General features: G+C 54.0%; 2 protein-coding genes across 2 annotated transcripts; one reads left to right on the top strand and one right to left on the bottom strand.

Moving 5' to 3' along the window:
* Positions 1-615: 615 nt before the first annotated feature.
* On the bottom strand, positions 616-3585 carry POU3F1 (POU class 3 homeobox 1). The gene has a single exon (XM_034961695.4). The coding sequence runs from the start codon at positions 3531-3533 to the stop codon at positions 2178-2180; it is 1356 nt and encodes a 451-aa protein (XP_034817586.1). The 5' UTR covers positions 3534-3585; the 3' UTR covers positions 616-2177.
* LOC103785550 (transcription initiation factor TFIID subunit 4-like) lies at positions 3532-12448 on the top strand. The gene is made up of 3 exons (XM_057302356.1): positions 3532-3577; positions 3616-4404; positions 12338-12448. Exons 1-2 carry the CDS (start codon positions 3532-3534, stop codon positions 4317-4319), a joined length of 750 nt encoding a protein of 249 aa, XP_057158339.1. The 3' UTR covers positions 4320-4404; positions 12338-12448.
* The last annotated feature ends 9703 nt before the right edge of the window (positions 12449-22151 follow it).

Here is a 22151-nt window from a genome sequence, read left to right as displayed (position 1 = left end):
CCCAGCTCACATAGGACCATGAAAGCCACGTCTGTCTAAGCTGTTAGAACTCCCAGTGCATCCAGGGGGGCTTGGGCACCATTTGAGTTTGGGTGGAGAGCCTGCTGGAGTAGGATGGTGGGGCCTGACCAGGCTTCCAGGTGCCCTAGGACTGGGAATGGTAAAGTTGGCTCAGACCTCTCATATAGAGTGCAAGGTGAAATGAAAGTTGGGGGTTGAGGTGTCAGGTGGGGGATTATAGATTCTAGGCTGGTGACCCAGGCCGAGGCGGGCTTCTTTCTTGGTGGAGAAGAGCAGTCGAGTTGTGCATGAACAATGGCTGATCCGAATTCCATGTGGTGTCTTTGGCTCACTGTCCCGGGCCCTGGTTTGGTCTAGGAGAGTCTGTCTACGACAGGGGGACACAAGGCAGCTTCATCTTCCCTAAACTGATGCATCTGAGGCAGGGGCCCAACTGTTGCCCATGTCCTGATATCCACCTGGAAGGTCTGCAGGGTCATCTTCCTCCAAGATCTCTCCTGGTGAGATCAGAACTTCAGGGAGGTGAAGCAGGGGATCCCATCGCTTCACCCCAAAACCCACCCAGCCCTAGCAGTAAAAAGGACAGGACACAGCCCTGGGGTACATGTTTATGTGAGTAATAAAATATTTACTATAACATAAATATAAAGGGAACTTCCCAGTCTACATTATTTTTTTTTGCAATAAAGATACAAAGAGAATGCACCGAAACATTGTTTCAAAAAATAATAAAAATAAAATAACAAAATTTAAATTCAAACCTTAACAAACAGAAGAAACGGAGAAGGGGGAAGCTCCAAACACATCCAGAAAATAAATAGAGATGGGTCAGAAATTCGGAAATCATATTAAAATATCTTTTTCGGATTAGTCAGTGTACAAAATCCTTTAGGGTAGGAAGGAAGGGTAACCCGGAAAAACAAAAATAAAAACCAAGCACAAAATGTTTCTTCTCCCCGCCAGTGTGTACATATCTCACATATTTACATGGTTCCCACCTCACCCCAAACTTGGGGAATTTCTCTCCCGGCCTCCCCTGGCATCCCGCATCCCGGCGGGCTGGAAAGGGAGCAGAGGGAAGCTGCAGGGAATCAGGCGGAGGGTTCTCAGGGAACGGCTTATTTCTACAGCTGGTTAAAAAACAATCTCTCTAACTTTTCCAAGTTTCGTTTGGTGTGGCCAGGAGGGCAGGGCCCCGCGGGGAGCAGGGGCCGCGCTGTGCGGCGGTCGGTCTGCAGCAGGGCAGAAGCCCCTTCCCGTCTGGGTGTGTGGGAGCGCAGACCCCTCCGGCGTGGCCGGGAACCAAGCCGGGGCTCGGATGAAACGAAACGAAAAATGAACACTAGAATTTTTTTTGTTAGTTTTTTTTTTTTTTTTTTTTGCTTTTTTTGGGGGGGAGGGTAGGGTAGGGAAATATAAGGGGGAAAATAAATTAGGCTAGATTAAAGCTTTGGCTATTTCCTGCTTTTATACACAGACGCGGCTCTCGCGACCTCCCCTCCGGGGCCCCGATAAATACAGTATACAGCGATTTAAATTAAGGGCGCGGGCGGAGTTAGAAGGACCCCAGGAGCCGAGAGGCTCCACGAATAAATAAAAACCGTAAAAAACCAAGCCCGGAGAAAGGGGAAAAGGGGGTGGGGCGCATCCTTATAGGAGAGAAGAGGCGTGTAGCGAATAAAGTGACAGCCCCCCACCCTGGACCCGCAGGCTCAGGAGTCCACGCGGGGAGAGGGGATGGAGAACTCTCCTCGCTTCGTCCTCTCTCCCGGGGAATCCCTAACCCCGCACCGCGTTACCTGTCGCTTTGGGGAGGCCGCTGCCGGGATCCGGCCCCGAACAGCCCGGGGGGGCAGGGGCGGGGGTCGTCGAGGGGATGGGGGCAGAGAGCAGGCGGCGGGCAGGATGCCCGGGGTGAGTTGGCGAGTTCCGGATCTTCGCTCCTCTCTCGGGGCTCGGGCGACGCAGCCTACCGGGCTGTCTTCGCCGCTCACCGGAGAGGGTCGTCCGGGTGTTTGGTTTTGTTCGAAAGTTTCTGGGCTTTTTTTTTTTTTTTTTGTAAAATCCAAAGCAACCGAACAAAAAGAGTCCAGGCCGCGCAGGCGGGCTGCGCGCCCGCGCCCTGCAGCGCGCCGGCGGGGGCCCGGCCCGCGGGGTCACTGCACGGAGCCGGGCAGTGTGTGGTGGTGGTGGTGGTGCAGCGCCGCCGGCGGGGGCGGTGGGGGCGCGGAGGGTGGCGATGCGCCGCCCCCGCCAGGCCCTAGCTCCCCAGGCGCGTATACATCGTCCATGGGCGGGTGGCCCGCGCCGGCCGCAGGGGTCATGCGCTTCTCCTTCTGCCGCCGGTTGCAGAACCAGACGCGCACCACCTCCTTCTCCAGCTGCAGGCTGTCTGCCAAGCCGGTGATCTCGTGCGCCGAGGGCTTGGGGCACTTGAGAAAGTGGCTCTCGAGCGCGCCTTTGACCCCCACCTCGATGGACGTGCGCTTCTTGCGCTTGCGGCCCTGCGCCGCGATCTTGTCCAGGTTGGTGGGGCTGCCGCTGGACGAGTCGGTCTCCTCCAGCCACTTGTTGAGCAGCGGCTTGAGCTTGCACATGTTCTTGAAGCTCAGCTGCAGGGCCTCGAAGCGGCAGATGGTGGTCTGCGAGAACACGTTACCGTAGAGCGTGCCCAGCGCCAGCCCTACGTCGGCCTGCGTGAAGCCCAGCTTGATGCGCCGCTGCTTGAACTGCTTGGCGAACTGCTCCAGGTCGTCCGAGCTGGGCGCATCCTCGTCCGAGTGCTCGCCCACCGATGAGCCGCCGCCGCCCGCGCCCGGGTGCAGGTGCGCCGCCGCCGCGTGCAGGCCGCCCGCGTGTGCATGTCCGTGTGCGTGTCCGTGGGCGCCCAGATGCGGCGGCGGCGACGGCTCCAGCTGCGCCTCGTGGCCGTCCTCGTGCAGCGCGTGGTGCAGGCCCGGCCCCGCGCCGCCACCGCCCGCCGCCAGCATCCCGGCCAGGCCGCCGCCGCCGCCCCCCGGGTAGGCCGCCTGCGCGTACAGCCCGAGCGGCTGGGGCTGGTGGCCCCCGCTGGCCCCGGGCGAGGGCGACATGGCCGGGCCCAAGTGGTGCGCTGTGCTGCCCTGCGCCCATGCCGCGCCCGCGTGGGCCGCCCCCTGGTGCACCAGGCGCGCGTGGAAACCTCCGCCGCCGCCGCCGTCGTCGGCTCGGCCGGTGCCGCCGCCGCCTGCCTTGCCGTGTTCTAGGTGCGGGCCACCGGCCCAATCGCCGCCGCCGCCTCCTCCCGTGGGTAGCCACTGGGGGTGCGCTAGGCCCACGGGGTGGCCCGCGCCCGCGCCCAGCCACTCGTGGTGCATCAGCTTCTGCACTTCGCGGTACGCGGCCCCTGCATGCAATCGCTCCGCGGCCGCCGCCGCCGCCGCCGCCGCCGCGGCGTCCGGGTGCATAAGCGGCCCGGTGCCCCCGGCTCCGCCACCGGGGCCCCGCGGCAGGTACTGCGCGGTGGTGGCCATGCCGCCCCGCGCCCTGCGCCGCGCCGCCGCCGCCGCTCCGCTCCGTCTGCGGGCCCCGCCGCCTCGCTCCGCCGGCTTAAAGCCCCGACCCGCTCGGCGCTCCGGAGCCCCACCCCGCCCGCCGCCCATTGGCTGCCCGCGGAGCCACCTCCCGCCTCCCCGGCCCGGCCCCCGCCCCCCGCGCCCGCCCGCCACCCTGCCCGGCCGCCCAGAGCTCTCCATTGGGCGTCGCTCCCGGGGTCCCGCGCGCCGGCCGTGCTGATTGGCCGCCGGGGCTTCATTCACGGCCCCCCTACCGTCCGCGTACACACTCACGCCCCGGGGGCGCGGCCGCCACGTGGGGAGTGGCGCGGGGGTGGCCCTGGGACCGCACCCCCTCTCGTCCTGGCTGTGTGGGCCCCGCTTTACCCCAGCGCTGGAGACTCTGAGCCCGGCCGGTCCCACATTCCACGCGAGCTGAATTCCCGCCCGCATCCCGCCCGGGCAGCAGGGATTGCGGGCTCCGGGAGGCGCTCGGGCTCCGAGAAGCGGCTCAGCCCCGCGCCCCTCCCTCCTCAGTACCGCTGCCGGCGGACCAGGATTCCCGCGGGTCCTGGCGGCTGCGAGCGCGAGGCGGCGCGGATTCGCGGCTCGGTTCCGGCGCGACTGCTCACCGCGCCCGCCTCGCCTCCCGCGGCTGCCAGCGTGCACTGGGCGCTCCTCGGCGCGTCTGCCCGGCCCGTCTCGGCTTTCCTTCTCCTTCCTCTAGTCCCAGCGTCACAACTCCGCCGACCTCCTCTGCCCTGAGAGCGCGTCCGGTGCGGGCGGAGTCGGACGGACTCTGGCTTCACGCCTCGCGCGGGCACACCTTCTCCCGGGCACTGAGGCCCAGGTGAGTACCGCGCGGGCAGCTGGGGCTGGGACGGCGGGCGGCAGCGGTTCTACAGTCCTACGCGAGCCTCTGGTACCCGGCCGCGCTCCGGGGTTCCAGAAGGAGAAGATCTCGAGGTGGAGACTCTGGCTCCGGGGAAAACGCTGCTGGCAAGGGCGCTAGTGGGGGGTGGACGTTGGGCCCAGGGGTATCTGACCTGCGCCGCTGCAGCCTTCTCGCTCCTTCTCCCAGCTTGAACGGCTCATCGGCTGTGGTCGTGGTGGGATCACGCCCCGGGAGAGGAGAAGGATGGGCTCAGGGAAGGGGCTCGGGCTCTCCAGAAATCCGGCGTGCAGGCCGGGAGCTGTCCAGCCTCGCGAAGAGCCCTGGGCTAGAGTTTGCCCGGACTTGCCTGGAGCTGCTGAAAAGGGAATTGAGATTGAGGAGGCCTTGTTGGAAAGGTGGGCAGTGGAATTTAGCTACTTCCTCACGCCCCAGCCCTTGAGGACTCCCTGAAGGATCTTGAGTGGAGTCGGACCTCACTGCTGTTCCTTTGTGCCTTCTTACCCGACCTTGGGCCCCAGGCTGAGGGTACCGAGCTGTGTTTTCTCCTCTTCCCCACACCAAGGCTTGGGTCCCAGGGAGTCTTCAGCTGCCAGTCCTCCCTCTTTTCTCTCCTGGATCTAGCCTCAAGTGGATTTATAGCTTACAGGGCCCTGGGGTCCCAGATCACAGAACTGAGCTGGGGGCCCAGCTAGGGCCCCACTGGGCAAATCAGGTCTGTGGAATAAAGCCTTAGATTGAAAAAAGTTGCTGGCGGCTCAGGTGGCAGCTGCCATTGGGACGATCCAGGGCGGCTGGGACAGAGTTGACAGTGACAGGGGTCACCCTGGGCACAGACTTTGATCATGTGGGCCCTGAATGCCCTAGGACCAGCCAGGGAAGGAGTGGGACAGAGCAGGGCCCTTATCCTGCCATTGGCCACTGTCCTGAGCAGGCTCCGTGGTCCCATCCTAGCTGTAAGAGCTGCGATGGAGCTCTGTGTCTGAACCGAGCTAGAGATACTGGGCTTTCCTGGACTCTGGCCCAGGGAATGGTCACCTTGAGGCAGCCCAGGTCTTTCACCTTTCCCAGGCCTGGGAGGTAGGAGGAAGACTGGGAATTCCGCAGTGAAGTCCATGCTCGTGCCAGCCCTAACCAGGCCTGTGTGATATTGAAGCTTGGGCTTTCAACCTGGAGCTGCCATCATCTCCCTGGGCAAGAGTAACTCTGGTCTAGCCTTCCTAGCTCTTGGTTTTCCTTCCTGTATGTTGGGAATAACAGTACTATAGGCAGCCTACCTGTCTCACTGAGGTAGGTCAGATAGTTATGTGAGACAACGGGGGTGTAAAGCTCTCAGATAGGTGTTTACTTTGGTCGTTTCCATTGTTGCTGTTCAGTGACAGGCAAGGCATTCCCCCTCTCTAAGTAAATCTCAGTTTCTCCACCTGTAGCGTGGGATTGCAGAGGTTTGGACCAGTCGACCTCTCTGGCACTTCTCACTCTCATGGTCTGTGATTCTGTGAATCTGTCTCAGTTCCTGTTGAAGGAAGTCCGGACAGCGGGCAGGTGTTTTGATTTCCAGCCTTTGGAATTGCCACTGAGGCTGGAAGAACAATGACCAACAGGCACGGATTTTTTTTTTTTTTTTTTTAATTATACTTTAAGTTCTGGGATACATGAACAGAATGTGCAGGTTTGTTACATAGGTATACATACAGGCACAGTGTTTTAGCAAGTACTTTTACCTGTACCTCTCAGCCCTGTGAGAGACCACTGAGATTATTATCTTCATTGCCTAGATGAGGGACCCAAAATTTGTCCAAGGGCACAGGACCTGTGAGTTTTCACTCATCATTCCCCTCATTACCGTGGGATGGGGGTCTATGGAGGCAGCAGCTTTGGCTGGCACAGCAAAGAGAGCCCTTGGCCCTGTTTCTGGTAGGTCTCAAGGGCAGGCCAGGGCCTGCTGGGGCTCCTGAAACCATCTTCCCAGGTCTGTGCTGAATTGAGGGGCATCAGCAGTAGAGCAGTAGTGAGGCTTATAGGTTATCAGCTTGTCACCCAGCAAATCAAAGTCCCAATCCCACCACGTCCTTTAGCAGCCCTGTGACTTTGTGTGAGCCACATTGCCTCTTGGAGCCTAAGTTTGTGCATCTTACAGTGAGAACAATAATGTCTGCTTTTCAGGATTGCTCTGAGGCTCCACAGATGAAATAAGGCATGCAATTTAGGTGCCCTTTAAATGTTAGATGCTGGCCTGGGCTGGAAAGCAGTTTGAAGTAGGAAAGATATAATTCTTTTCTCTGCTTTGGAAATTTTAGACCTTCTACAGGGATATGGGTTTGGTCTTGAGTCAGAATTTTCTTGTGTTTGAGTTAAGTTTCCCCCAGGAAGTCTTGACATCACTCTTAAGATTCTGTGTGGGACACTAGGGCTGAGACATGGCCACTGGTAGAAACATCTGCAGCTGAGCAACCCCTTTGTCCTGCAGCACCACCTTCTTAGGCCCTGGGGAGAACTCATCCTCAGACCCACAACACGTAGGCAGGGTGTACACACAGAGGTCAGACATCCACGTGACCCATGCAGACACAGAGTGGTGTGGGCATGAGAACAGGTGTGCACACGCACACACACACAGATACAACCATGCAATTTAGCACAGGACTGAATGTACGGATTCACAATAGGAACACACAAACTTGCACCATTAGGCTGAATATTGATAGTCACACAAAGCAGCACCCAGTGGTAAATACAGGCATGTGTCTAAATGGGGAGATACACAGAACCCACACATAGGCTGAAATAGGCTGAAGTAGGCACTGCTTTGCTGACACAGAGATACATGAAACCTACAGGCTCTTGGGGCCACAAACATGGAGACTCTCAGCTGGTGTGCCGAGTCACACATAGGCATACCATCATACTCACACACAAGAGCACGTGGAGCCAGCCATGCACACCCTCTCACCCAGATGCACAAAGAGGCTCACCCCACACATCACAGAGACACACAGACATATCTACCCACACCCTGTAAGAAATAACAGATCCGCTCAGGGGATCAGAAAGCAGAGGAAAGGGCTGTGTCCAACCCAGAGTTTGGTCCACATGGTTTGGTTGCAGCGCTAGGCCCAAGGCTTTTCTTTTCATATTTTTTCCCACTCTCCTTTTCTGTGGAGTGCAGCTCCCAGCCAGGCCGCCGCCAGTTTCAGAGTCTCCCGGGCCTCCCTCCCCAGCGGGGCCTCTGCCCAGCCCGCCCCCAGGCAGGAGCGGCTTGGGCTTTCCCAGAGCACAGCAGCCTCCTCCAGGCTCTGGAGTGTGACCGAGCGCCTGCTCATTTGACACAGGTCACCGAGCCTCCAGCAGATGGGGCCCTCGCTGTGGGGGGTCTCTGAGCCGGGGGCTATGGGGGGCTGGGAGTAGGAGGGAGGCTCTGCAGGGATGGATAGGCTACACAAGCTCCAGCTCCTTATACTCTTTCTGCAAAGCCCCGGGTTACAGACGTGGGCCCTAGAATACAACTATACTCACGAGTCAGTCGTCATCAGCACCCTGGCGGCCACATACACAGGGCAGTATTCCAGACACACATCCGAGGTGTCAGGGGGCCTAACAATGGCACGCCGAGCACAGCTTTGGGAAGGAGAAAGAGGAAGAGCCTTGCTCAGCGTCTCCTGGAGGCAGCTGGGTCTGGCTGCTTTCCCCCTTTGGTCTCTGAGCCCCCGAGCTCTCTTCTGTGAGTTGGTCAGTTGGTTAGGAGTCCAGGATGGGTTGAGAGCAGATGCAGTTTCAGACCTCAGGCCTTTTCAGTGCTGGGGGAAGACAGGCTCCAGGATGCTCCACCTGGATTCCTCACAAGTCAGGAATGCTAAGAGATGAAGAGGAGAGATGGGGCCCATGGGAAGTGCTGCCGGACAGGCTGTGTATCTTAGGATGCCTCCTGCATGCAGGGACTTTGAGTCTTTGAGGCTGGCTGGACCGGGGCAGCACTCGCGGGCCACTTCCTTTCCCTCCTGGCAGTCTCCTTATGCCCTGGATCTTGCCTTTTCAGAGTGGCCTGGCTTGGCAGTAAAGGGTCCTGGGTTCCATCTTGGCCCTGACTCAGGCCTCATTTTGGGCCAGTGTCAGCCTCCTAACCCTCTGTATCCTCATCTGAAAGTTGGGCAATATGGTCTCTGCTGGCTGCTTGAGAAGATGGGGGTGAGATCACTGCTTGAAGAAAACTTGGAAAGGGAAAGTGTGGCTTGATTTCCCTCCCTGGCCGGCCATCTGGGGTGAGTAAGAGGCTGTGTGAGCAGGCGTGGAACCTGCCTGCTCCCCTAACCAGTTCTTGCTAAAGAGTGTCAGGAGGGACCACGCCCACTGGGGCTTGCTGCCCGCGCATTCTGAGCTGCAATGTGGTTTTGACTGGAAGAGTCTGGCAGGGTCCTAGCTGTCATAAATTCCCAGTCTTAGGAGGGTGCCAGGGTCATCTTATTGATCCACTGCCTTGGCGAGGGTGGGTGCCATCTAGACAGATTTGTAGTGCTTGCCACCATCCTAAAGCTCTCCCCAGATAGGATGAGCTCACCCTTCTGAGCCCTCAAAGCCCCTACGTCTCTCCCTCTAAGCTCAGCCCCTTCAGGTGTCCAGTTCTTCTGTCCTTCCTGTGATCTTTAGAGCCCAAGGCGGAAGAGAGGAGTAGTAGCAGGGCCGTTACTGCCTTTGGCAGAAGAGAAAGGAGCGATCTAACTTATTTAATCTCAGGTCTTGGTGAAGGGAAGGAGGGACAGAAGGTGAAATAGCTCTTTGGGAAGAATCTTTCCTTGTATTTTTGTTTTCCTGCCTCAGCCCCTAGGCTGTGGGTGTGGGTAGGGGTCCTCCCAGAGTGTCAGTAGAATATTCAAATTAGGGGTGGTCAATTGCTCTTGAAATTTACTTTCATTTTTAGCAGAATGTCAGCCTTTGAGCTGGTGTTAATGCCCACAATCCGGTTATGCAGAACACGCTCTCTGCAAATCGGTAAATCATTAGTGGGGATTAATCACTCTGAAAGGCTGGGGCTAGGCTTTAGTTTCTTTCTTGCTTGCTTTCTTTCTTTCTTTCTTTCTTTCTTTCTTTCTTTCTTTCTTTCTTTCTTTCTTTCTTTCTTTCTTTCTTTCTTTTCTTTCTTTTAAAACATACTTTTTACCCGGATGGCTGCAAAATTCACCATCACAGGATAGGATGGGAGCAGGGGATGATAATTTAAGTCCTTGTCACCATCATTAGAAAAGTGAGATGCCTTTCTGGGCCTTGGGTTGACTTTGTAGTCCAATTGAAGGGTGGGAGTAGGCAGTTTGGGTGGGGTGGGAGGAAGGGAGGGCAGTTCCCTTGTGATTATATGTGTTATGATGTTTATAATAGTGTGTAGGTGGCTTGGTGTGCTTGTATATATGGTGACTTTATGTTAGCATGCTTGCATGAATTCATATGTTTCTACTTTAGAGATGCCCATTTATGTGCTTGTGTTAGGGTGCTTTTGCTTGGTTTGTATTAGTGTCAGACACTTGGTTTGTAATTGTGTCAGACAGTACTTCCGTTTGAGAGTGTTTTGGGATACTGTTTTATTGTGTGTGTGAGTACTTCCCCTCTGGTGCGAGACCACATCTCACCCTCCTTAGCCTCAGGGTAGCTCCCTAGGGGAGGAAGGTAGAACAGGAGGGCAGTCCCAACCAGCACCTGCTGGGGGGGTGTGGCTCAAGGTTGATTTGCATATTCATGAGCTAGCTGCCTGGTGGCTTGGGGAGCTCTCCTCTTGAAGAGACTCAGTCTGAGCCCAAGTGGGAGACCTCTTAGGGCAGATAGGGAGGTCAGGCTGTCACTGTTAACACCTCTTACTCCCCAGTCTCAGGTATAGTGGCTGCCTCCACCCCATGGCTCAGGAACCTCCAAAACCCGCAGTTCCTGAAACCTGACCTCTGCATAGCCACAGTACACATAATTCTAGCTTCCAATAGGGATAAGAGTGATGTGGCCGCTCCTATCAGGAAGCTGTCAGTTCCTGGATGCTCCTGTGGGGGATCTTGGGGAAGGAAGCTTATTCTTCCAGCCAGGATCAAGCTGATAAATGGGACCATCTCCCCATTCTCTGTTCACACTGGATCAGCCTCCTTATTCCTCTCCTTCTCCCTAGCTTAATGCAGCCCAGCTTTGGAGTAGTAATTACCTTCACATGACCCAGTAATCATATTCCCTGGGTGTTGAGCAGAGCATGTGTGTACGGGGATGAGGTCACAGGACTTTCCCTTCCCCTCTAGTCACAGAGTGTGAGGTTTGAGGTGGGATTTAATGGGCCTCGTCCTTACATCAACCCACATTTTCCTCTAACCACCCCCACCTCCCTCTCCCAATATAGGGTCAGCTTGGCTAGCCTGGGCATCACCGTTTGCTACTCCCCAGATGGCACAGGTGCCCTGTACTCCTGTACATGTGCCTCGTTCATCATCCCACTGTATGTCTCCCCACGCCTCCAATGTAGTAGTCTAGCTTGTAGTCAGGGGGAAGAATGGAATGATACAACTACTTGGCTTTTGCAAGGTGGGAAGGTCTGGGGAGAGTTGTCTGGGCTCATTGCTGACCTTTCTCAGCTTTCTTGAGGGGTAGCAGGTGGAGGGTGGAAGTGGTGAAGGAGGATTTAGGAATTATATTTTCCCAGGGACCTCTCAGCATCTTTATATATCTCTCGTGGCAGACATCTGTCTGAGCTTAGGGTAGCATCTGCCTAGGCTAGGGACAACATCTGTTTGAGGCTGGGACATCTGGCTGAGCCCAGCACATTATCTGGCCCCGGGACAGCTTCTGTCTGAGCTCAGGACATGTGTTTGAACCTGGCACAACATCTGTCTGGGCCTGGTACATCATCTTCCTGGCCTGGGGGCAATGTCTGTTTGAGCCCTGGCTGTGTGTTTAACTTGGGGACGTCTGCTGGGCCTGGAACAATACCTGTCTGAGCCTGGGGATGGACTTGTCATTGCAGATAAAATCACCCCTGAGCCTCAACTTTGGTTTGTGGCTGAACACAGAGTGTGTGCAGGGCTCATGTCCCTGTTCTCCTTTCTACCGAGGAACGGGATCTTAGGTGGAACGCCTCAGTTTACCTTCAATTGTAGGTCCATTGGCCTGGTTGCTCTGGGTACCTCGAGCACTGGACAAAGCCTACAACCCCAGTGGCTCTGGGAAACCAAAGTCAAAAGAATGCATGAGGGGATCGATAGGTTATAAAATCCAGTGACCGGTCTAGGATGATTCTCCCTTTCTCCAATCCCTCATCTAGGTACTTGAGTCAGGTCACAGTGTTCCCACTAAGACACAATTTGGACATGTCACTTTGCACTTGGCTCCTGAGAACCCTTCTATTTATTTATTTATTTATTTATTTATTTTTTGAGACAGAGTCTCACGCTGTTGCCCAGGCTGGAGTGCAGTGGTGCAATCTTGGCTCACTGCAACCTCCGCCTCCCGGGTTCAAGCTATTCTCCTGCCTCAGCCTCCCGGGTAGCTGGGACTACAGGCACCCACCACCACGCCTGGCTAATTTTCCTGAGAACACTTCTATTGCTCCCTGTTATGTACATCATCAGGCCCAAAGTCCCTGGTAATCCTGTCTCTGCTGACCCTCTGAATCCAGCAACACTGAGCTCTGTTCCTGCAAACACACGGGGCCCTCCGAGACCCCTTATCTCCACACACATGGTTCCCTCTCCTGGGAACGTCCACCATCTCTGCTTTACATTCTTCAAATCCCAGCACAAGGGTCACCAGCCCTGGGAAGTTTTCCCCTCTAGACTAAGCCACAGCCTCTGTCCTGCTTCCACAGTCCATTTGTGCATTAGCCTTTACAGGCCTATATTGTCATTAATTATTTGTGTGTCTGTCTCTCCCATAGGACTGTGAGCTCTGGGGCTCCGGGACTGGATCTGCTTCACCTCTATCCCCCAGCACCCAGCTCAATTCCCGGTCTATAGTACTCACCAATAAAGAATGCCTGTTGAATGACCATAGGTTGTGCCCCTGTGATCTCATTTCCTTCTTTTTTAAAAATGAGGGCTAAGAGGGATACTGTAGACACTGGTTTGCAGTCTCAGAAGAAGTGGGCTTCAGAGAAGAGGGCATGTCTTTTTCATACCTGGTTGGTTGACTGTAGCCAAAAGCGCTGGGTAATGGACCCAGAGTGCCCTGGACAAGAGCCTGGTGGAGGCTTGTCCTGCCCAAGGTTCTTTATCGGTGAAGTGAAGTGAAGGATAGGGGGCAGCAATGAATCCAGACATAATAGCCTCTCTGTGGGCTGCAGGGATGGGACTATGTCTAATAAGGAGGACTGTGTCGGGCAAATGTCAGGACCTTGACCTGGGACCAAACCCAACTCCTTGGGGGCAGGTGGGAGAATAGAGGCCTGGCTCAGCACGAATGGAGAAGTTACAGGGTTCCTAGGTATGCTCGTCTTGCCAGAGAGGGAAAGTCACAAAAAGTTTTATCAATATCAATGTTGTATCCAGGGCAAGGTGCTCTCACTGGTCAGGACACCCTGGCACCTGGCCAGCTTCAGAGGGACATGGATCCCTAGGAATGTGTATGGGGAGAAAGGCCAGAATAGGGGGGCATGTGGAACCATGAAGAGGTAGCTGAGAAGTGAATGTTCAGAGGACATGGTCTCTACTTTTGTGGCTTTTATTCCACCAAATAGGAATATCTTTGTTTTTGCTGATGATAAAAACAATACAAGCTCATTTGTAAACACTAGAAAAGTAGTATACAAAATAGAAAATGGAAGTCCTCCATCAGCCTCTCTGCCTCACTCCTCATAACTACTCCTGGTGGCTATATCTTTCCAGACCTTTTTTTTGTGTGGACACACAGTACTTAATAATAGTAGCTTAGGTTTATTGAGGGTTTATGATGTGCAGGTGCTGTGCTAAATGCTTCTACCTGAATTTACGCATTGCATCCTCACAAAAACATTATGGGTTAGCTGCAACTATTATTCCCATTTTACAAATGAAGAAACTGAGGCTCAGAGAGTTGAACTCAAACTTGCCAAGGTTATCCAGGTAGTAATCTATATCGTTATCTGTGGATCTATTATGTACAGATATATAGATAGATAGAGATATGAATTCTTTTGGCAGAAGATGGGACCACAGTGCATATAGTGTTTTATAGTGTTTTGTAACTTGTTTTTTTTTGTTGTTGTTGAGACAGAGTGTTGCTCTGCCGCCCAGGGTGGAGTGCAGTGGCGCAATCTTGGCTCACTTCAACCTCCACCTCCTGGATTCAAGCAATTCTCCTGCCTCAGCCTCCCGAGTAGCTGGGATTACAGGCGCCTCCCACCACACCGGCTAATTTTTGTGTTTTTAGTAGAGATAGGATTTTACCACGTTGGCCAGGCTAGTCTCGAACATGTGACCTCAGGTGATCCGCCTGCTTTGGCCTCCCAAAGTGCTGGGATTATAGGCGTGAGACACCGCACCCGGCCTGTAACTTGTTTTTTTAAATTAACAATGTTTTTGGATGTGTGTCTATTTTTTTATACATCTTATCCACTTTACCCTTTTGAAATGGCTGTACAGTATTCATTGTGTTGATGCACTGTAATTTCTTTAAAATCTACTGATGGACATTGAGATTGCAGCTTCTGCCTCTTGTCTGCAGGGCTGTCCTGGGTCCCAGGGAGTAGATAAACTCTTTGTGACCTGAAGGAGCAGAGTTCAGATCAAGCCATGGACATTTTAGGGAGCCAGTGTTCGGGTTCCCCATTCTAAGGACCACCTTGTCAGAGACTGAGCTCCCTGACTCTGGAGGAATTGAGTAAAGGCAGAGTAGCTGCTCTCAGAAATGCCGCAGGAGGATTTTTGTATCAGGCTATGCTTTGGGGGGAGCGTGGGTGGGGCCTGAGGTATAGGGAAAGGAGCGCTGGTTTTACAGCTTGGAGACCTGCTCAAGTCCCTGTTCCGGCTCCTGGCAAACCTCCCAGTGCTTCAGTTTTCCCCATCTGTAAAATGAAAATAGAGTACCACAGTAGTTCAGATCATGGGCTTGGAGCCAGGCAGACCTGATTCTGAGTGTAGGCGCTGCCTCTTACCAGCTGTGTGACCAGGGGCAATTTGCTTAAACTGTCTTAGCTATACTTAACTTTAACCCAGGAATACAATACAAATAGTTGTGTGTGTGTGTGTGTGTTTGTGTGTGTGTTTTGAGACAGGGTCTCGCTCTGTTGCCCAGGCTGGAGTGCAGTGACGTGATCACAGTTGACTGCAGCCTTGACCTCCTGGGCTCAAGCAATCCTCCCACCCGAGCCTCCTGAGTAGCTGGGGACTACAGGTGCATGCTACCACACCCAGCTATTTTAAAAAAAGATGTTTTGTAGAGATAGGGCCTCATTATGTTACCCAGGCTGGTCTTGAACTCCTGGGCTCAAGCGATTTTCCCACCCGGGCCTCCCAAAGTGTTGGGAATATAGGCATGAGCCACCACACCAGACTACAAATAGTTTGTCCTTACATTTCAACTAATTTTTTTTTTTTTGAGACGGAGTCTCGCTCTGTTGCGCAGGCTGGAGTGCAGTGGTGTGATCTCGGCTCGCTGCAACCTCCGCCTCCTGGGTTCAAGCAATTCTCCTACCTCAGCCTCCCAAGTAGCTGGGATTACAGGCACCCACCACAACGTCCAGCTAATTTTTTTATTTTTATTTTTAGTAGAGACGGGATTTCACCATGTTGGCCAGTCTGGTCTGGAATTCCTGACCTCAGGTGATCCGCCCGCCTTGGCCTCCCAAAGTGCTGGGATTACAGGCATGAGCCATCGTGCCTGGCCTCAGCTAATATTTTTTATCACCTGTTTTCGCCCAAGCATTGAGGATATAGCCATGAAAAAGATAGACAAAGCCACTGTCCTCAGAGAATGTACATTCTAGAAGAGGAGGGAAGAGAATCAGACAGGAAACAAATAAACAGTTTCACAGAAGATGACTACAGATTGTACTAAGAGTTTTGAAGAGACTGCTTCGGATGCTATGATAGAGTTGCTGGAGGGGCCCAGATGCAGTTGGTTGAGAAAACCCTCCCTGAGGATGTGACATGGGAGCTGAGGCTTGGGGATGAGAAGGGCCAGTCACACTGAGAGCCATGGAAAGAGTGTCCTGGCAGGGAAGACTGTGAGGTGCCAAGGTGTCCTTGTGTGTCCAAGGAACAAAAGGTAGCTGATGTTGCTGGAGCAGAGTGGCAGAGGAGAGAGCAGCTGGAGCTGAGATCCAAGAGGGAGGTGATGCAGACCTAGCAGGCCCTTGTAGAACGTGGTCAGGAGTCTGATATCCTGCTAAGGGTGAATTTCTACCTCTTAGGGTTCTCATGAGGGTTCAATGAGATATGCATGTTTGGGTTTCCCCAGAAGCAGATCCCAAGATAAGGATTTGAACACATGCAGGAAAGTGATTCCAGGAAATGCTGGTAGGGAGAGGGCCTGTGAGACTGGGAGGGGAGGAAGCCCACAGAGGGAGCCTCTTGGAGCAAGTTGCACACTGGGCGCCTGTGTTGAACACACTTCTGAGAGTTACTCCACTTGCTAGATGAGGAAGCCAGGTCATTTATCTACTGTCATGTCAGTCATTCTGGGGGTTGGGGTGAAGGTTAATTCTCTAGCACTCTGAGCCTGCCTTGGGAGGGCAGAGCAGGCTCCTGGAGACCAGAAGAAGCCCTCAGGCAAGGATGCAGCTGCAGGCAGTTTGAAGTCAGGCTAGTGTACACTGAAATGGTAGGGCCTGGAGGAATGGGGGTGGAGCGCCAGCACTGTCTGCTGCTCATGGAGAGCTTGTGGCATAGGAAGCACCCTATCGATGATAGTAATTATTGCTGATAATATTAATGGTAGTTTTACTAATGATTATTGTCATTGTGAGGGTTAAATTGGAGGATATTAATCATAGCTCACATATATTGGGTTCTTATAGGTGCCAGCAGTAAGCACTTCTAAGCACTTTACATGCTATCTCATTTCATACCTGTAGTAGCTAGTATGTAGGAGAATGCATGATGTGTGGCAGGCAGTCAGTAAATCGCTGATTCTTCAAACTTGGAAGTTCTAGAACTTCAGGTGATGAATTTGGGACTGTTCAATGGACCCCTAGATGCTGAGGGTTCTTGTCCCAAACCTCCTGAGCTACAGGCAGCCTCCCTGGTGCCTTGAGATGCTGACTCAGCAGAGAAAGATGTAAATTCCTACCTTGGTTTGCATACAATTTACACATATTTATTTATGAGTGTCTTTGATTAATGTCAAAGTGCCTGTGTGATTTTTCTGCCAGGCTTCTGGGCCCTGCAAGGGCATGGCTGGCATCAATGTGGCTGCAGGCTCCGTGTGAGCATGTGGGGGTTCTCGGGTGGCCTGAAAGTGACAGCCATGGGTAGTGGCTGGCAGCCATAGGTAGTGGCTGGCAGCCATAGAGGGCGTGGTGAGCAGCCTGGAGCCTGTTATTCTAGCGTGATTTGGGCAGCTGGTGTGAGTCGGGGATGTCTGTTAGCATGTGGCAGGGTCCAGCCAAGGGGCTGGGGGCAGGTCAGGGCTCCAGGCACTGGGGTGAGTGACTGTGGGCCCACAGTTGGCCATGGTCTTGGAGGAGCCTGGGTGGCGGCCACATTTTCTGGGTGGGAACTCAGACCCAGGGAGCCAGGACAAGCTTAGGTTCTAGGACTCATGGTGGTGGGAAAGGCTTCCAAACAAGGCAGAGCTCAGAGGCTGTCTCTGCAGAGTGCCTGCCCCCTGGGGCTGCCCAGGGCAGGAATCCTCTGCTTAGATGCTCTGAGAAAGGGAGTGCCCTCTGCAATCAAGGCCTGGGACAGGAATTGAGAAAATCTGCCAATCAGCAAGAATTTTCTGTGTGCTGGCAGTGCCCAGCCCTGTGTCTGGAACTGTGGAGAAGATCAGTTCTAGCCTGTAAACTTTGGCAGGAGAACTGGTGAGATAAGGAGGGAAGGGCAGGCCCCGACTTTGGTGGAGGCTCTGTGCTTGGCACCATGCGGTACTTACACCCATTATCTCCTTTAATCCTCACAAGAGCCCAGACAGGCAGTTAATGTCATGTCTCCTCATTACAGGGGAGAAGCAGGGATCAGAGAGCTGTAGTAACTTGCCCAAGGTCACACAGCAAGTAAGTGGAGGAGTCTAGATTTGAACCCAGCTCTGTTTCATTCCAGAGCCCAAGCACTTGACCAGTTTATTCTGCCTCAGCTAGGTGTAAAATAAGGATAAAACCAAGATCATTTAGTTTTTGTGAGTTAAATGGGCTCAAGTGTGTGGACAGCTTAGCATGGTGGCTGGCACACAGTAAGTGCTCAGTAAAAGTGTTTTTTTCTTAAGTGGTACAGCAAGGATTCTTAAATCCTGGTTCATTGCACCCTCCTGTTTGCATGGTACTGTGGTTTTTGCCAAGGCCAATTGGGAGGGCAGACGGTTGGGAACAGAGCATGACCTCTGCTGTGAGTTGAGTGAGACCTTGTCATGCAGGGACACTGATAGCCATCAGCAGATGGGTGGGACCACCTGCCAGGCCAGATCCTCTGTTGGCTCAAGGCCCAGCCCTGGATAGGGTAGGGACACTGAGGCTGTCTAGTCAGGATGGCCTGGATATACGTGTGTGTGTGTGTGTGTGTGTGTGTGTGTGTGTGTGTGTGTGTGTTTATGGACTTGGTGAGGGTCCTGGACTAGAGAAGGAGAGACAACTTTGGGAAGTGGGGAGCTCTCCCAGCAGGCAATGGTCAGAGCCCTTTCTTATTTCCAGCTGCAGAGATCTAAATCAGGTGAGAGACTGAACCATGTGAAAATGTGTGGGAAATCACTCCTGGCAGAGGGAACAGCAAGTGCAAAGGCCCTGGGGTGGGAATGAACTTAATGTGTACATCCACTTTCCACAGTAGCTGTAGAGACAATATTGACTCCAATTCTCCAGTATTTGATGTAGAGGAGCTAAGTGGGGGCAGGATTCATTTATTCCTTCAACAAACATTTAGTGCCTGCTTTGTGCCAGGCACTATCCTAGGTGCCAGTGGCTAACACTTATTTGGTGCTCACTGCTTCTAAGCACTTTATGTATATTATCTCATTTAGTCTTCACAGCACCACATTGAGTTGGGGAAGTCTGGGGAGACAGCTGGTCTTCCTCTGTTTCCTCTGCCTTCTTCCCATCTCCCAGCCACCTCAGGTACCCAGTGTGTGCCACCCAGGAAGACCAGGATCTCCACAGTGGGTGAGGTGGGGCAGTTCTGAGAACATGACTGCTGCAGAGTCTTTCCCGTCCTGACTGGGCCCTGCCTAAGCGCAGGCTGTTAGCCTCCTGGGAGCCACCCAGTAACAGGCTAGAAAGGGTGCTCTCCAGTCAGGCCTGCCTCAGAACATCCCCTCCCAGGGGGCTTCCAGTTGTACCTTCTCTGTTCCTTCTCTACCACTCAGCTCCTGGCCTCCCTCCAACCCATTTGTGTAGCTTAAGCCCTGTTTTTGGACTCTGCCTAGGGAGCCACGTTCCAGTTCAGGCCTGAGACTGCTGGCAGGGAGAAAAGAAAAACTTCCATTTTCTGATGGGGCAGTCCCCGAACACTCCCTGTGGTTTCACTAACTCTGCTGGAGGCAGCAGGGCGGTTCACACTGTGCCCGGCTGACTCTGTCCTTTCCTTATGATGATCAGCTCACAGGGCCTCAGCCAGGGCAGACTTTTCAGTTCCTGACTGCCCACCTGTGCCTGTGCACCCAGCTTGTGCCCATGACCTGGGCTCCTCACCCTCTTCCGGAGGAAAAGGGGCAGAAAAGATTAAATAGAAAATTGCTCAAAATTCAGAGGCCATGGAACAGATCTGACAGTTCCAATAGTCTTTGGTGAATAAATAAACCTGGAAAAAGGGGGTTTTCTGGGTGGGGTGAAGGAAAAGGAAGGTCTTGTATGATGGGCTACGCTAACCTGGAAACCGTGGCTCCATCTGTCATTCCATTCATCCGTCTATCCATCTATCCAACCATCCATAATCCTTCCTTCCTTCCTTCCTTCCTTCCTTCCTTCCTTCCTTCTCTCCATCCATCCATCCACCCACCCACCCACCCACTGACTGCTTGCCTGATGCAGCCACCAGCTCAGTTATGCTTGTTGAGTAAGTGTGCTGGGAGCTCGTCAGTGTTTATGCTTTTATGACCCCTCTGTTTGTGCATTTCCTCTCCTCACCAGGTTTGTAGAGAGCTCCTTGTGAAGTGAAGTCCCTCCATCTCTGTAGAGCCAAGAGGAGGGGCTCTGTGTTGGCTGTGGGGTTGGCAGCAGCTGCCTGGCTTGGGCACCCTGGTTAGTGGGGAATCTTGCATGCTGCTGCCACTCCTGCTGCACCAGGCCTATGACCTTCAGTCCCAGCTGTGGAGTGTGCCAATGTGGTCACCAGGTGAGCAGGGCCAGGGCTTTGCACTGCTCCAGGGGCAGGGCCTTGTTGCCTGGCAGCCTGCCCATGATGCTGAGGGGCTGCTGGCCTCCAGCCAGCACCAAGCTTTTAGAGTGATACAGTTGTATTGCTGCAGAACCTCTCCACACTACTATAGTAAACAAACAGTCTGGGGCCAGGCATGGTGGCTCATGCCTATAATCCCAGCACTTTGTGAGGCTGAGGCAGATGGATCACCTGAGGTCAGGAGTTCGAGACCAGCCTGACCAACATGGTGAAACCCCATTGCTACTAAAAATACAAAAAATTAGCTGGGCGTGGTGGCACATGCCTGTAATCCCAGCTAATTGAGAGGCTGAGGCAGGAGAATCACTTGAACAGAGGTTACACTGAGTGGAGATTGCACCATTGCACTCCAGCCTGGGCAACAAGAACGAAACTGTCTCAAAAAAAAAAAAAAAAAAAAGTCTGGGACTCTGGGCCTGCCTGGGAACCAGGAAGGATTGGGGTAGTTGCCATCTCTGTTCTTGGAGGGGTGGATGGGTGGGCGAGCTTTGAACCCAGCAGCTGCTGTGGGCCTGAGAGTTGAGGCCAGTCCTCCCGACCCCAGCCAGACCTGGCTTGGACAGCAGATGTGGGGCAGCACACAGACTAGGCGCTGAGCTGTGTTGGCTGGAAGTGAAACTGCAGAGGGCCCAAAGGCAAAAGACCCAAATCAGACGGAGATAGAGATGCAGATAGAGCAGAGGGATATGGAGATTGAGGGGGTGAGGGGGGAGTGGGGGAGAGAGAGAGAGAGTCTCAGAAAGGCAAGACAAGTCAGTAAGAGAGGGAAGATTCAAAGGACTGAGAAGAGAAGGATCAGGGGAGGGGAGTCCAGGGCAAGGGAAGAAAGCCGGTGTGGTGGGCTCAGGGAAGCAGGTCTTTCAAAGGCAGGGGATGCAGAGAGTAATGATAGCTTAATAAAAGCCCCCTCCTGTGTGGACAGCACCCTACAGCGAACAAACTTTCCCGCTTGCCAAAACTCATTCAGGCCTCCTGATAGCCGGGCTGAGATGGGGTTGGAGATCTCCACGCTGCAGGATGGGGCAGGGAGCTGGAATTGGAACTGGGACTGGCTGGAGTGGGTAACACAGGGTGGGGGTGGTGAGTGGCTTAGAGGCAGAGCCCCCAGCTGGGCCCAAGTCCCTGCAGTGACTGAGACTTCCCCAGCTGTGTTCCCGGGCCAGGCTTGTGCTCGCCATTCCTGCCACCATGACAGTGCTGCTTTGTTTCCTGGGAGGAGGTGCGTCGCTCTCAAGTCCCGGCTGCTGACTGTAGTGGATGCTGTGGTGCATGCTCAGATTCCCCTTCAGGTCTGAGGCGCTCGCTCCCCAGCTTCTGGGTGTGTGGGCTGTGGATGACTCACAGCTGAATCCGTCTCAGGGAATTGCCTTTGATGGAAGTGGGGGGAGAACCTTGCCCAACGTTATTCCTCCTCCCTGGGGGCAGCCTGTATCCAATGGCCTATTGATTGTGGGAGTGGGGGAGTTGCACAAAGGCCAAGTCCCCTTGCATCAACTTGTGATACTACTGAAGGGCCATCCCAGTTCCAGAGGTCCTTGGGAGATTGGCTGAGGCCTTTGGTATGACTGCATGGCAGATCAATTTCTCCATTTGCCCAACCCTGCTTCCCTCGCTTCCTGTTGTTCTTGGGATTACTCCCCAGTAAACTCCCCCAGAAACGGTGAGGCTGTGAGATTAGACACCCAAGAAGGCCAAACTCTGGCCCCTAACAACAGAACTGGTGGAGAGATGTGAACTTGGAGCAGTTGTCACCTCTGAGACAACTCAGAGGTGGTACAGCTTGAGTGAGCAGAGCCTCCCTGCCCACAGATGCCATGTCCCATCCCCTAGCCATGGACCCCAAGGATAGGGGAGAGAAGAGGCTTACCCTGTGGGGCTGAGGATTGATCCTTGAGCCCAGCTTTGGAATTGGGACACCAGAGCCTGGGTGTTTCTCAGCCCAGAAGCCTTGCGTGACCTTGGGCCTGCCCGCTCTGCCTTGCCAATGCCAATCTCACAGTCTCAGAGTATTTCCAGGGATTCTGACCTATGACACTAATGCTAACCATTGGACACCAGCCTGGACTCAGCTCAGCTCCCCTCCCTCACATCCTTGTTTTCTTTCTAATTCTTATTGACATCAGACAGGTATCTGTGTATCAGGGAGAAGTCGTAGTAGGAGGGAATGTTCATCCAGCCCTCCCCACCCTGGGCAAAACCCCTCTGTGCATTCCCAGAAGAAAATTCATAGAG

Source organism: Pan paniscus, chromosome 1 (genome assembly GCF_029289425.2).
Source record: "Pan paniscus chromosome 1, NHGRI_mPanPan1-v2.0_pri, whole genome shotgun sequence".
Classification (NCBI taxonomy): domain Eukaryota; kingdom Metazoa; phylum Chordata; class Mammalia; order Primates; family Hominidae; genus Pan; species Pan paniscus.
Note: the sequence above shows the minus strand (reverse complement) of the source record. Positions and strands in the feature narration are given on the sequence as shown.